The sequence below is a fragment of the Cnephaeus nilssonii genome (assembly GCF_951640355.1).
Source record: "Cnephaeus nilssonii genome assembly, chromosome: 7".
NCBI lineage: Eukaryota > Metazoa > Chordata > Mammalia > Chiroptera > Vespertilionidae > Cnephaeus > Cnephaeus nilssonii.
The window spans coordinates 72,541,161-72,556,446 of record NC_137078.1 but is presented as its reverse complement, the minus strand read 5'-3'; the positions used below and the strand labels follow the sequence as shown (position 1 = coordinate 72,556,446).

The window sequence follows — 15,286 nt, the reverse complement described above, 5'->3', positions numbered from 1 at the left end:
TTAAGAGCTTCTTAATGTGGCCACGATTAAATTTTTATTGCACTGTATTTTCTCTCTGAAGGGAAATCTTATGCAAACATGAAATCACTGTATCAATTTACCATTATTTTAATAAGCGAAATCCTTTGAGTTCTCATTCCCTGTTTTAGCCATTGTTTCTGAATTAGGCTTCCTCAAGGAATAGAATACTGAGGATTGGGGAAATTCAGTAATGATGATTTTAGATTCATCTATGTGCCTGTTCCCTCTTTTTAACAAATGTAAGAAGCTGAGTATAAGATGTACCATTGGCTTATATTTTATGCTTATATTTAAGAAAAATAGCTACAAAGTAAACAATATTGCAGTGCCTTATCACTTAGAGCTATTTTGATTTACTTAAACATTTTTAAAAGTTGAATATTACTTTTATACAAACCAAAAAGAGAAATGCAAGCAAAATAAACTGCTAAGGTATTTCTAAATATTTTTTCACATTCAGAATCCTGTTGTAATCTGGTCAGCAGGTGGGAAGATGCAGTCCTGTTTCTGAGATATAAACAATCATTAAAAAAATGTATATGTTAGAATCGATGGAATTCATTTCTTAGACTCCAGGAATACTGGTTAATGGTTATCTCCAAGCTAAATTAATAATAATATCTCACAATTTGTAAAATAGTTCCACATTTGTTACATCTTTTGATAATCATAACATCTGTGTAAAGTTGGTGAGAACTTTGTCTCTTTAGAGATGAGAGAACTAACTGAGCCTTTGAAAACTTTGGTACATTTGTCCAAGGCTACACAGCTAGAAAACACAGTATAGGAGTTGATCTAGTTGCTCTAAACCATTTAACCTTCCCTAGAAATACTGAAAAGTACAGGAGCAAATTAAAAATTTTTTAATTAACTTCTTTAATGTAAGGGAATTAAAGTTCAAAAATAAAACTCAGTGTTGACTGTGAAATGCATGAATGAGCAGATGGACTACAGCTATGGGTCTTTTTTATTTAATTTTAATTTAAAATTTTTTCTTTATTGATTAAGATATTACATATGTGTCCCTATCCCCCCCTTCACCACCACCCCTCCCCGCCGCCAATGCCCTCACCCCCCTGGTGTCTGTGTTCATTGATTATGTTTATATGCATGTGTATAAGTCCTTTGGGTTGATCTCTCCCCCTCCCCCCAACCTCCCCTGCCTTCCCAGCAGATGAGTGGATTAAAAAACTTTGGTACAGCTATGGGTCTTTTAAAGCAAGTCATCTGCATAAAAAGTATACGGTAATAATCTCTTGATTATTTGAGACTGAACTAATAAACTATTGACTTTTTTCCTTTTCAAATTAGACTCTAAATTGTCCTTCATGTTTTTGTAGCTCCTAACGTCAAGTGCTGTTCACAAGTGGGGTACTGAAATTCATGAAGGAATCTACAACATGTTGATGCTCTTAATAGAACTGGTTGCAGAGAGAATAAAACAAGATCCAATTCCCATTGGTCTCCTGGGTGTGCTTACAATGGTATAGTATCTCCAAAATATGAAATGCTTTGTTTTATATTTTGTTTAACATACTTACTATCCTCTGACTTGTACTTAATGAGTGACAATATTATCATTAAAGATATTAACTTAGCTGTTAGGATCCTTTTTATTTTGAAAGCAGAGCAACCATTCTGTTTTCACGTTTAAAGAAATTCGTTTTTAATTTTAGTAGTTTTTTCAGTTCTTAGAATGATTAAATATCTTTCCCTTATGTCTCCCTTGTTATTTATGGCATAAATACTTTCACATAGGTGTTCGTGTATTTTGCTTTTTGGCCTTTTTCCCTGACTAGCAATAGTAGTGCATGAAGAAGGAATGCTCATGTTTTCCCTCCTAACTTCTGTCTTCACTGCCTTTCTGCCCAGCTCTGCCTGTGGCAGCCCTAGGATATCTGGAACATTGGTGTCCCCTTGCTTGAATCAGACTGTTACCTCCTTCTCTTCCCTCACAGCAAATGTTGAACAGGACAGGAGAGCCCCACTTTAGTCATTTGCTCCTTTGCATCAGCTAAAGAATATGCTTTGTGAGGATACTTGTAAGACTCCATAAATAAAGGAGTCCAAGGCTGTATTTTTATATTTTCTGATGCTAATATGTGTTGCTATAGAAATAATAATGTTTCTGTGTTCTCTTTGAATCTAGGCTTTCAATCCTGATAATGAATACCATTTTAAAAACAGAATGAAAGTGTCTCAAAGGAATTGGGCAGAAGTGTTCGGAGAGGGAAATATGTTTGCTATCTCACCTGTATCTACTTTCCAAAAGGTAAACATAATTTTGTTTAATCTTTTACTGAGAAATGTATGGAAAAAAGGTTTTCTATACTGTAAAAATAACAGTTTACACAGAAGAGTTAAAACAGTCTATGAAAAATGACAAATATTCCATATAAGTCATAAAATTGCTGACCTTTTTTTTTTTTTTTAGATATTCTATATTTTTCCATAGATGTTAAGTAACATCATGAAGAATTTTACGGACTTGAAGTGATGTTTAGTGAAATGAGAAATGACTGCTTAACATCAGTGCTCTGTTTACTGAATTATCAGAACCCCAGTTTAATGGCTGTCCCAGTTCCTTATTTGAAATCATTTGAATTGACTAGTTATACCTAGAAAAAATAATTTAGTAGTTTCGTGTATAATTTGCTTTTAAACTCCATAAGTATTAACAGTTTTGTTTTCAAGTATAGAACCAGTATCTTTATATCTTTCAAGTCCTACAATGTGTGAATAGCGTTATATCCACAAGGAGGACATAATTTAAACAATCCTTTGATCAAACAACTGGTTGTTAAGAAACAGTTGAAAGAAGTCAATTTAGTAGATAAACAACTTGTGCATTGCTTTAGCAGAATAGAGGTTCTTTATCAGAAGTAGAGGTTCAGTAAGTAAATGTTCAGTCATTTATTGACCATATACTGTGTGTCTGACATTATTCTACATTTTGGAGATATAAATTAAAAGGCCGTTTTTCTTAATATAAAGAGTAATAAGACATGATTCATAACGTAAAGCATAGTGGAAGAAATATGGAAACAAAAAATTACTGTATAACAAACAATAGGTACAATTATAATACAGACTTAGAGACTCCTAAAATTATATATATTTATGTCAGAGATTTGCATTAAGAAACATTTGGGAAAACCTTTCAAAATATTTTTCAGATTTTAATACTTTTTTATCCAGTATTTTTTAGAATAAAAGAAATATAAGTTTTTACATTGCCATCTCAATTTCTATTTTCTTTTCTCATAGGAACCTCATGGATGGGTTGTGGATTTGGTAAACAAGGTATACAATTTTTATTAATGACTTATTTTTCATGTTCTGATGAAATTTCCTAGAATTTAGTATATTAAGTAGATGACAACTAGAGAGAATAAACAGAGTATTTTCCTAGGGAGACAGATTTTGTAGTTCCTTCCTCTTTCTTATGCATGATGTTTATCCAGGTGGACACCAGCCTCAGGGCTCGGCACGCCTCCTGCAGTGAGTGTGTCCCAGGAGCACTAGAGCTCTCTGCGATGGCTGTCGAGCAGTCATATAGAGTGCATTAACAGAGTAGAACGTTAGCCTTAATTCCTTGCTTAAAATATTAATGTGTGATGACTGTTCCTCCTATTGCCTTCAGCCCTGGCACTAGGATTTTAGGTCATCATAAATTAAAATTTGATTTTCTTCACTCAGAGAATATTAGGATGATGGGATTATCTGTTTATTCTCTGAAATTTGCGGAATCAAACACTTAAAAAAATTTAATGTGTGGCATTTTAAAATGAACTTGTACCTTTTTTTCAGTTTGGAGAATTGGGTGGATTTGCAGCAATCCAAGCTAAGCTCCGTTCAGAAGATATAGAACTTGGGGTAAGTTAAGCCACTATATGTGCCTGATATGGAAGTTCACTTATATTTGTGTTGTATGTAACCAAGGGACATGACCTGGACACATAAATTAAATGTTTCAGTATAATATAATTTTTACAGAGCCAGCTTCCATGGTTCTGATAACCGTAGAAATGCTTACTCTTATTCATAACAACCAAATTTCAATATAGGGTGTTATTACTTCATTAATTTCCCTTTGCATATGGTATTTTTCTCATAATTTGTGATGGCTACATGAAATTATCTTGTTATTTAAGGACATTTGGTATATGTGGCAAGTATTTGTGTACATAACAATTTTATGCCTCAGTTAAATCAATTTATTTCATAGAACCAGGCACAAATAAAATACTTTAAGCTTGTATAGTAAGCTTTTTGATGTTAGAGAGATTAATAGATAACAGAGGGCCATAACAGGAGCTGAGAATCATCCCTCAGGTGCAACACCATTATCTTTTCATGTCAACTTCATTTGCTCAAAAAAATTTAACCTTGTGGTTAGGGAAATAATTTAATCTTTAATTTTGTGCAGACTGCTGACCTGTTTGTAACTGAGAGCACTTTATTCTGTTCTCTAGGTAATTAGTCATTCAATTCAAAACAACTTATGTAGTCCTGGCCAGTTTGGCTCAGTGGTTAGAGGGTCACGGATTCGATTCCTAGTCAAGGGCACATACCTTGGTTATGGGTTCCCTACCCCCTGTAAGGGTTTGTGTGGGGGCATCTAATTGATGTCTCTCTCTCACATCAATGTTTTCCTTTCTCTCTCTCCTCCTCTCCCCTCCCTTCCACTCTCTCTGGAAATTAATGGAAAAAATATCCTCAGATGAGGATTAAAAAACAAACAAACTTATGTACTTGCCATGTATAAGACACTGTGCTAGCTACTGTAAATAGATCAGAGCAGAAAATGATATGGTAAAATTATATGCCTAAGTGATGCAAGTTGTGTTTAGAGTAACAGTTATTTCTGTGGGACCATGACTAATCTTTGCACGAGGGACATAACAGTCAAGGACAAAGACTGATGTTATGGTTGATAATAGACTGACCCTTTCTTGCCACCCACTGTTTGTCCTTAAAGATCAGATGTTTGCCAGATCATAAATACTTCCACTGACCCGATCAGGGAGCCTCTTTCACCTTCCCTGAACATTAGCTAGGTTGTTGGGCTGTTGTTTTATCCCCATTGAATAAAGTATGTTAGAAATGACTGTTGACCAAGAAGATAATAGGTAGTGATTTTAAAAAGCAAAATAAAACAGAAACCTATTCAGATACAGGGTTTTATTCAGCTGATAACAGAAATTTAACTTCATTTTTTAAAAAAATGTTAATAAAGCCCTGGCTGGCATGGCTCAATTGGTTGGAGCTTTGTCCTGTACACTGAAAGGTCTCAGGTTTGATTCCCTGTCAGGACACATATCCAGGTTGTGGGTTCCATCCCCAATAGGGGCATGTGCAGGAGGCAGCCAATGTTTCTCTCTCTCTCTTCCTCTCTCTTCCCCTTTTTCTTTCCCTAAAATCAATAAAAGCATGCTCTTGGGTGAGGATTAAAAAAAAAAAAAAATACAGAGCAGCCAAAATTTCTACCTTACCTAGATGAAAATTGGTTAAAGATAGATATATAGGGATCTGAGCTTATTGTCATTATTTTCAAATGTCTTGAGGTTAAAGATTCTTCCAAGATTTTTTCCTCAGTCCATACCATTTTTTAGAGCAATTGTGTTATGTGTTGCAGTTGATGTAGAATTATATTGTTTAGGTTGTATTGAGGGGTGATAAAATTCAGGTCTAGGAGAAAGAGATTCCAAAATTGAGACTCTTAAAAAGTATGATGAAAATTTCACAATACTGATTTTTGACCAGTTAAGAAGGTGATTATGTCCCAGAATAAATTTAGACCATATGATAAATGGAGTACAATTTAATGATTCATTTTACATTAACGTTTACACTCACATTAAATATTTTGAATTAGAAAAATACTGGGGGAGGGAGACCATTCACAGTTCATCAGTTAAAATTAATATCTGTTCAGAATAAGAAGTGAAAGTTGCCTTTTCTCACCACACAAATTACGTACCTCCTAGAAAATGGTTACCATTTTAGGCTTAGCCTTTCTGAGTTTTTTCTAAACTTACATAAAATACATCTATACATGTTCTTTCTCTCTTTAAGACTAAATTATAATCAAGATATGCCTAGTAGCACTTTTTCATTTAACATTATATCATGGACATCTTTCCAGGTTAGTACTATAAGTGTTTTTAATGGCTCCAGTGTATTCCTATAAAAGTTGTACCAAGATGCAGTCATCTATTAATGAGCATTGGATTATTTCTAAGTTTTTGCTATTGCGAAGAATGTTCATGTAAATTTGTCTTTATATGTATATGCAACCATTTTTGAAGGATAGATTGCTGGAAAACGGGATTACTGCGTTAGAGACTATATACATCTTAAAATTATAATTGATAGTGCTAAATCTCTTCTCCGCAAAGTCATTTCCTAATCCTCTTATTATTGCTGATTGTTTTTAATCTTTAATTTTTCAATATGATGGATAGAAAGTGATATTATTTAATTTGTAATATTCCGATTTTCTGTGACTTTGAGCATTTCATCATACAACTATTGGCTGTTTCTATTTCTTCTTTAACTTGACCCAATTATGTATGTCTCTTGGTTTTTTGTTTTGATAAATTTCAGGAATTCTTTTTATATTAAACTTATCTAAGCCATGTTTATTTTGTGTGTTTGTAGATTTTTTCTTCCGGTCTTTTGCATCTCTTTTCATTTTTATTGCTGGCTATACAGAAGCTTCAAAATTTTATGTAGTCATTATTTTTCTTAATGGCTTAAAACATTCATAACTTGCTTGGGGAATGTTCTTCCCATCTCAGGGTTATAAAAACACTCATTTCATTTTATACTTTACAGTTTTATTTATCATTCTCATATTTTTATTCTTCTGAATATAATCAACATGTTAGGTTCTCTTACAGAAAATCCCATTGAGATTGTGTTAAATTTATAGATAGTGTGTAGAGAATTTATATTTTTACTGTACTAGTTTTTTTCATTTAAGAACATAGTAATCCTCATTTATTTGGGCTTGCTTGTATATATTTCAGTAAACTTTTATAGTGTTCTTCATGGAAGTCTTAAATATTTTTTTGTTAATGGCACATTTCACTCCTTCCTCAACCGTTCTCCCCTTCTTTTTCAAATAAAAATTTTCAGTATTGTATAACATGAACTTCAGAATCATTTCAGCTAGTCCTCCAAAAAAGTTTTATTGGCATGCTATTATTCAAATTACATTAACTTTTTATAAGAATTTAAATGGGTTGACATCTTTATATCAATTCTTTCTACCCGAGAGTTTAGTTTGTCTAGTTATTCATTTGTGACTTGATAAAACTTCTATTTAAAATTTTCCCTGACATAGTGAAAGGAATTTATTTAATGTTGAAGGAAAAACCCCACTTAACATTTATTTCTAACCTTCATTGTCATTTTTCAGGCAGTCTCAGCATTGGTGCAGCCCTTAGGGGTGTGTGCAGAGTACCTCAATTCCTCAGTGGTTCAGGTAAGATTGGGCCATTTACATTTACTTCAGAAGTTGATCTAAGACATACAAACAGTAATTATCTTTTTATCAGGTTTGTCCAATATTGAACCTTATCCAGAGTAACTTCTAGTGGAAATATTAGCATGAGAAAATTTTAAAATGATTAATAATTTAAGGTCTAGGAGACCTCTAACATTTGAGATTACTTTCCTTTTTAATTTATCATTTTATAAATATAACCCTATATAATAAAGAGGCAATATGCAAATTGACCATCACACCATCACAAGATGATAGTGCCCACAGTGGAGTCAGGGCCAGCTGCTCCATGCGCCTGCTGCCAGAGTCCCCTCAGCCCCATCAGGGGCCTAGGGTCCTCCTGCACTCCCCACTGACTGAGGCTCAGGCAAGCAGGGTCGGCCGAGGTGCAGGCAAGCCTCAGATGGCGGCTGCCCAGCCGCCCAGGGCTGGCCAAGGCTTGCGCTGCCGGCAGTGGCAGCAGCAGAGGTGCGATGGTGGTGTCGCCTTCCCCTGATCGCCAGGTCGCCTCCCGCCCCTGAGGGCTCCCAGACTGTGAGAGGGGGCAGGCCGGGCTGAGGGACCTCCCCTCCAGTGCATGAATTTTCATGCACTGGTCCTCTAGTTTATATATAATAGCATATATTTTTCTTCATTTCCTTGTCTATAAAAAGGCTGCATAAATCCCACTCCCTTCACAGGATTTTTAAGGTTCAGTACCCTTATGCATTAAATTAGATCCATGTTGAACAACCCTCTAGACTAACTTACTAGCTGAGTCTCTCACTACTGAATAACAGCTTGATAGCACATTTTGTCTGATTTCCTGCCTCTGCATGTTTTAAGTCAACAGGTCATAGACTATTCAAAGCTGTGAGTGTTCAGGTTTGTAGTGCTTAAGGCCTATTATACTCTTTGTTTCCTTTCCATTTCAGTTAACAAGTTTTACTGAATAAAATACCACACTGAAATACCTCCATTTATTATTTTCTTAATAAATAAGTGTGTGAAACTGGTAACTTTAAAAAAAAGAGATTTTTTAAAATCACTGTAAATGATTTTAAAAGCGCAGTGTCCTTTGGGGGTAGTGTTTTGTATCCATAATTTCTTCTTTCTAAAACATGATTTACTTAGGGCTATTTTAACAAGGGAGCTATGATTTTTTTTTAGTAGGTTCTGGAAATTTCTGCTATTTCCAGTGTTAATGCCTTCTTTAGATGTCAAAGTAATACTGCAAGATTTTCAAATGAAATATATTTCAAGTGACATGTATTTCTTCATTCTGGATATTAAGCTCTTGATAAACATCTAGTATCTTTCAATTTATTAAGCATGTAAATGTAATTAGTTTTGTAGCTTAAACACAAAGAGGCAAAGTGATTTGAATATTTAATAATTTAACAAAAAATAATTGGCTTTTTAGTAAAAAGGCCAGGATTGGATTTTTAAATGCATGCAATGCTCCATGGAAAGAGATTTAGCATAAATATTCCAGCTGCTAGTTAATACTAAGTTCTTTAGAAATTTCAGGTTTTATATACAAGCATAGAATTACTTGAAAAAGAGTAAAAGAAGTATATGACTTTCCAACCAAAGCATATTTAACGTCATCTTTATTTTATTATATTAAACTACCCAACCTTAAATTCATGCCATAGTCATACCATGTTACTTGCCATAAATTAATAGTTGTCTCTACCATTGTTACTTGTGCGACTTTGCAAGACTTATGTAACTTTTGTGCCTTGGCTTCCTTATCTGTAAAACGGTGATGATAATCATGCCTATCTCACAGAGTTGCAGTGAGAAGCAGGGCTGGCACATGCTGACAAGAGTAGTGTGACTTGCATTTTACCCTAATAGCCCTCAGTCCTCACTGTATAATCAGCATTAAGTATAAATGAAGAAATTCTATTTGGTTAATTGCCTGATGTCATTTTAATTCATTGCTAATGTCTTCTTGGCTTTCACAGCCAAATATTGTTCATCTTCTTTCATTACCAGATAAGTTTTAAAAATTATTTTACTTAGATGGAAGTGATCATTTAGATCTAGCTAGTATTTGACTACTTCTTACGTACTGTTTACAGTTAATTGTCTGATTATGCTACCATTCTGGAGTAATGTGTTGTGTGAGTCTCATCTATGGGCCTCATTTATATCAGCAAGCAAAAGTAGTGCATATAATAGCATATTTTTTGTGGTCTGTGCTTATATTCATTTTTTAAAATCAAATGCAAAATATTTATTACAAAAATAATACATACTCATGCTTAGTTTTTAAAAGTCCATATGTCTTTGGTTGCTCTTTTAAGTTACTGTTATAAGATCGTAATTACAGGGATTGCACCGATCTGATATTAAAGAAGCTGAGGCATAAACTCAGTTAAAGGATTTCTTGGAATGGTATTAGCAAGGTAGTGTCAGCTCTGCTACTAGAATTGCACTGTCTCCTTTGTGAAAGGTGAATGAAGAAGTATCTCCTCTCTAATTTTAGGACATATTCAGGACTTTTTATTAAGGTAGCACTTTTTTTTCTGTAGCCTATGCTAGACCCGGTCATCCTTACTACAATCCAGGATGTGCGGAGTGTGGAGGAAAAGGACCTCAAAGACAAGGTAAGTGCTGTCTCCAGCAGGTAGGGCCCCAGTGCCTATTGGTCCATGGAAGCAGAGCCAGCACTTAGGGCTCAGTTCACACTCCATTGTTCTTTGTATTCTGGTTCTGTACAACTCGTATCAAATTAATTTTACATTTTCTAATTGAAAAATGCTGCTTCTTAAGCAGAAGTAGTTGGTGCTATCTCAGTCAGTAGAATAAATATAGGGTTCTCAGTGACATCATTCAGAATTTTACTAACATGTTGATTTTAATGTAATTTGTATAGCACTGAAGAAGCATTAAAATAATTCAGTACTAAAAGTTTACCCAAATTTGTTTAAAGCAATTTAACATGTAACTTAACATGATTTATTTGTCTACCTTGAATTTCTCACCGGACACTTTCCTTATTTGCTCACCATGTTGAGAAGCAAAATGTAGCTGATTGACCATGTGGAGTATCAGATAGCACAGACCGTTGTTATTGAAAATGTCCTGTATTTCTTGTGTGTGTAAGAATTGGAATAAAAATGTTTTTATGTTTCCTTTTTTGTTTTTGTGTGTGTATGTGTTTTTCATAAAAGAGATTGGTTAGTATCCCCGAGCTCTTGTCTGCCATCAAGTTACTTTGCATGCGCTTCCAACCAGAACTGGTGACCGTAGTGGATGACCTTCGATTAGACATCCTACTGCGCATGCTGAAATCACCCCATTTTAGCGCTAAAATGAATTCCCTCAAAGAAGTAAGTTTTTTATTTGTTTCTAGAAGACTTAAAGCACAGACATTTTAAGTTCTGCCAAAAATGTTGGGAAGTGAACAATTTGTTGTAATCATACAAAAAAGGGATGTGATTACATGTGAAATGTTGTATATGTTTATAATCTATATACATAAAAGCCTAAGCGACTGGCAGACCATTCGACTGATAGCTATGACGTGCACTGACCACCAGGGGGTGGATGCTCAACACACAGGCATGGAAAACATGGAACAGACTGATGAATCTCAGAGGGAAGAGGGGAAGGGGAAGGGAGAGAAGAGATTAACCAAAGATCTTATATGCATACTAGAGGCCTGGTGCATCCATGCACTGGTAGGGTCCTTTGGCCTGGGCTGCGTGGATCGGGCCGAAACCAGCAGTCCGACATCCCCCGAGGGGTCCCAGATTGCGAGAGGGCACAGGCCAGGCCAAGGGACCCCACTGGTGCACAAATTCGTGCACTGGGCCTCTAATTATGTTAATAATGTGACTTTTTTTAGATTATATTAAAAATTTGTTCTCTGAAATGTTTGAAATATTTGGTGCTTTCGTGATATTTCTTAGAACATAATTTCTTGACATACACAGTTGGAGATTTACTTTTTAGCCTAAGGGTACAATTTCTTTTATTATACTAGTATTTCAAATATGTGTTTACGTATTTGGTTTTGGTGAGTGACAGATGGAACCAATAGAGTTGAGCTATAATTCCAGTCTTTTTCCTTCAGTTTTGTATTAACTAAGATTCTTAGCTGCAAGTGAAATAAGCTCATCTTAAATCATCCTAGGCCAGCAGTTGCAAACCAGTGGTCCCGCGGGCTACTGGTGGTCCATGAGGTCCGAAAGGTTGGCAACTGCTGTCCTAGGCCATAGAGAAATTTAATGGAAGAAGGCTGGGCTGTTTCATATGAATGAAGAATTGACTAGCCAAACCATGTAAGAAGCAAGAAGACATGTGGGCAACAAGAACAATTAGAATTCAAGACCTGACCGCATCCAAGACTCTAAGTCTTAACTCTGCTTTTCTGAGCTTGTTGGCTTTGTTGATCCTCTACCGGCAGAGTAACATCCTTCATATGGTAGCCATCATGGCCCCGCCTTGCTCCCATCACCCTGGAGGGACTTGTACTTTCTCTTTAGTCCCAAGTATAGAATTTGGAGGACATGCCTTGATTGAAATTTGGGTTAGATGCTTATAGTATCCCTGAGTCAGTCAGCAGTGGCCCAGGAAGTCTGAGCCATAAGAATGGCTCCATACTTAAAAAAAAAGATATCACAAGCAATCTGTTAATGTCTAATAACTGGCCTTTGATATATTTTAGCTACTTGTCAGACCATATTGTAACACTACAAAAGTCACAGGATATATATATATGAAGATTTTGATTATGCATGTTTGCATTACTTTCAGTCACAATAATCTTGGTGTGTTTTGCTGTTTGTTTTTAGGTAACCAAACTAATAGAAGATAGCACTTTATCCAAATCTGTGAAGAATGCTATAGATACAGACAGATTGTTAGATTGGCTAGTTGAAAACTCAGTTCTGTCAATTGCACTGGAAGGTAAGTTGCTTTTAAAATAATATTATCTCATACATAATCTTATATAATAAAGAGCTAATATGTAAATGGTCATCACCGCCCTCGTGCCCTCGCACCGGGGGACCTGAGGCCATGACTCCCACCCGGCGGGGCTTGATGGGGTCCTGAGGCTGCACCCCCTGCCCTGCGGGGCTTGATGAAGGTGGGGCCGGCCAGGTCTGGGTCTCGCGTGATTTCGAGGCACACGCGGGTGGGCAGGGACTTGACTCTGGGTCCTGCGGCGCTCCCCAGACTCTGACAGGAGGGAGATTTTCATATACATTTTACTAATTTTCTTTCATCTCTGACACTTCTATTATAGAGAAAGGGCAAATAGCAATATTAAAATATTTCTTCTAATTAATTTCCTTTTAATGTGCATGAATTTTGTACACTGGGCCTAACTAGTTATAAATAACATTTTTGTATAAAAAAAGGTATGAAATTGTTGCTTTGACTGCATTAGCCTTTGAATAATCTTATAGAAAGTTTATATTGCTTTGAATTACTAGAATCATATTTACAAAGTCAGTGTTCACTGTACCTGCCTGCCCCTCTTCTGTTTCTTTTCTTAGGCAACATAGACCAAGCGCAGTACTGTGATCGTATAAAGGGAATTATTGAACTCTTGGGCAGTAAATTATCTTTAGATGAACTCACTAAAATTTGGAAGATACAGGTAAGTGGATTAGACTTATTTTTGCTTTCACCTGACATTTTTATAATAACGAAAGGAAAGAGAATGGAGAGTAAGCAGGAAAATGGAACATCTATCTTGCTTTAACCAGAGCAGCTCTACTGAAATCTGTACAGTTTAGAGTTGCTATTAAGGCCGGCCGGTGTGCTCAGTGATTGAGCGTTGACCTATGAACCAGGAGGTCACAGTTCAATTCCAGAATTGAACTCTGTAGAGCACATGCCCGAGGTTATAGGCTCAATCCCCAATAGGGGTGTGCAAGAGGCAGCTGATCAGTGATTCTCTCTCATCATTGATGTTTCTAGCCCTCCTTCTCCCTTCCTCTCTGAAATCAATAAAACTATATATTTTTAAAAATAGAGATGCTATTAAGATTGTATATGTAAAAAGGATTCTTTTACTCAAAAGGTATAAAGCTTCTTACTGATCTAGTCTAGTCTTCTCATTTCTCAGATTGAAAAATGAAAAGCCTTACTGCAGGCTGTGTAGCAGTTAGTGGCAGAGCTAGGAATAGGTATGTCTTTTGTTTATCATTCCAGTGTTCTTTTGACTATATTTCTTTTCAGTTTTCATTAATACAGTTTTCCCATTTAATTCTATTAAATGAGGATGATAGTCATACTGAGTTTATAGATCTCATCGTACCAGAACTCTCAGCATCTGTGACAGAATCAGTTATACCCGTCATTCCTTTTTCCTTCACTTGGTTAATAGTTCATTCTCCTACTTTTCTAGCATTCCTTCTTAAGTCTCATTTACTAACTTATGTCTTCTACCTTGTGTATATGAGTTTTTTCAAGCCTTAGTCTTTAGCCCTTTTTCATTATATAATCCTGCACTGGTCAATTTCATCTACCCCCCTCCCCCCCCCCCCCCCCCGTGGCTTCCACTACATTTGGATGCTGCTGACTCTCAGAATTATCTCTCTAATTCACACCTCTTCTTGGAGCTCCCGGGCAATATACCTAAATGCCTAACTATTAAACCTTTACCTGTGTTATCTCATAGGCGTCTCAGATTCAACATATCCAAGCCTAGTAATGTTCCAGTCTACTTCAGTAATGGTAGTATTCTTCATCTAATTGCTAAGCCAGAATGAAACCTGGAGCTCACCTTGGCTATATCTACTGTATTGGTCAGAATCTTAGTCAGGAAACAGAAACTGTGCTCGGTATTTCAGAGGGAATTGAATATAGGGCATTGTTTGCAAAGATGTTGCTAGGACAGAAGAACAAAAAAGGGAAGTATAAATGTTGGAACCACGAAACGTAAAAAGGGATATTAAGTCCAAGGAAGGGAAGCTGCTTTGGGATGTTATTTCACTGCACGTGCTGAACTGTCAAAGAGGCAATACCTCCTGCCACAAATGCCAGCACCTGCATCCAGTCCCCAAGCATAAACCAGATACACTTTTTTCTTCTTCCTGCCTGCTCATCTCCCAGGAGTACCTCACATTGCTAGAACATAACGGGAGCGCAGCTGGCAGAGGAAATGTAATTTTCAGGCTCCCAGCCTGGCATTACATAACAGACGATAGAAAGTTTAGGTGTAAGACTAAAAAAAACCTGAATTTTATTTCCCATGTCTTAACCTTACTTGAAAACTGTCATAATTTTGTTTATAAGTTTTGAATCAACATAGATTGAGGATTAGAGACCATGATATATATTTTATTTATCCCTGCTACATTCAGTAAATGTGTGTGTTTAGTAGATACTGAGCAAATCTATAATAATAAAAGTGTAATATGCTAATTAGACCAGACGTCCTTCTGGACGACCTTCCAGGTGAAGCCAGGGCCGCGAGGGAAGCCTGGGTCCCGGGTGCCTGCCTGTGACCGGAGGGAAGCCCAGGTCCCGGATGCCTGCCTGCGGCTGGAGAGAAGCCCAGGTCCTGGGTGCCAGAGGGAAGCCAGTGCCAGCAGCCGGGGGAAGGAAGGCCTGCTCTTGCATGAATTTTGTGCATCGGGCCTCTAGTTGTTGTATAATTGAATATTTAAAAGTCCTCCTACCTTCCAAAGCTCTCACATAGTGAACAGTGAGGCATGACAGAGTTGTGATTGAGGCTATAAAGTGAATTTCAACATAAGGTCAACCATGGGGTCTACATCCCCGAAGCAGAGACTAACTGCT

At 36.3% G+C, this 15,286-nt stretch overlaps 2 protein-coding genes across 3 annotated transcripts in view; both read left to right on the top strand.

Moving 5' to 3' along the window:
• Positions 1–15,286, top strand: part of USP24 (ubiquitin specific peptidase 24) — a 143,613-nt gene that overhangs the window by 48,468 nt on the left and 79,859 nt on the right. For both annotated transcript variants that reach the window (XM_079776309.1, XM_079776308.1), the window contains exons 4-12: positions 1,362–1,505; positions 2,171–2,293; positions 3,289–3,324; positions 3,832–3,897; positions 7,448–7,513; positions 10,057–10,131; positions 10,699–10,857; positions 12,325–12,439; positions 13,033–13,136. In XM_079776309.1, the coding sequence (XP_079632435.1) occupies positions 1,362–1,505; positions 2,171–2,293; positions 3,289–3,324; positions 3,832–3,897; positions 7,448–7,513; positions 10,057–10,131; positions 10,699–10,857; positions 12,325–12,439; positions 13,033–13,136 (888 nt within the window). The remainder of the gene's footprint in view (positions 1–1,361; positions 1,506–2,170; positions 2,294–3,288; positions 3,325–3,831; positions 3,898–7,447; positions 7,514–10,056; positions 10,132–10,698; positions 10,858–12,324; positions 12,440–13,032; positions 13,137–15,286) is intronic.
• Positions 1–15,286, top strand: part of RIMS3 (regulating synaptic membrane exocytosis 3) — a 273,736-nt gene that overhangs the window by 235,490 nt on the left and 22,960 nt on the right. The gene's annotated exons all lie outside the window — the stretch shown is intronic.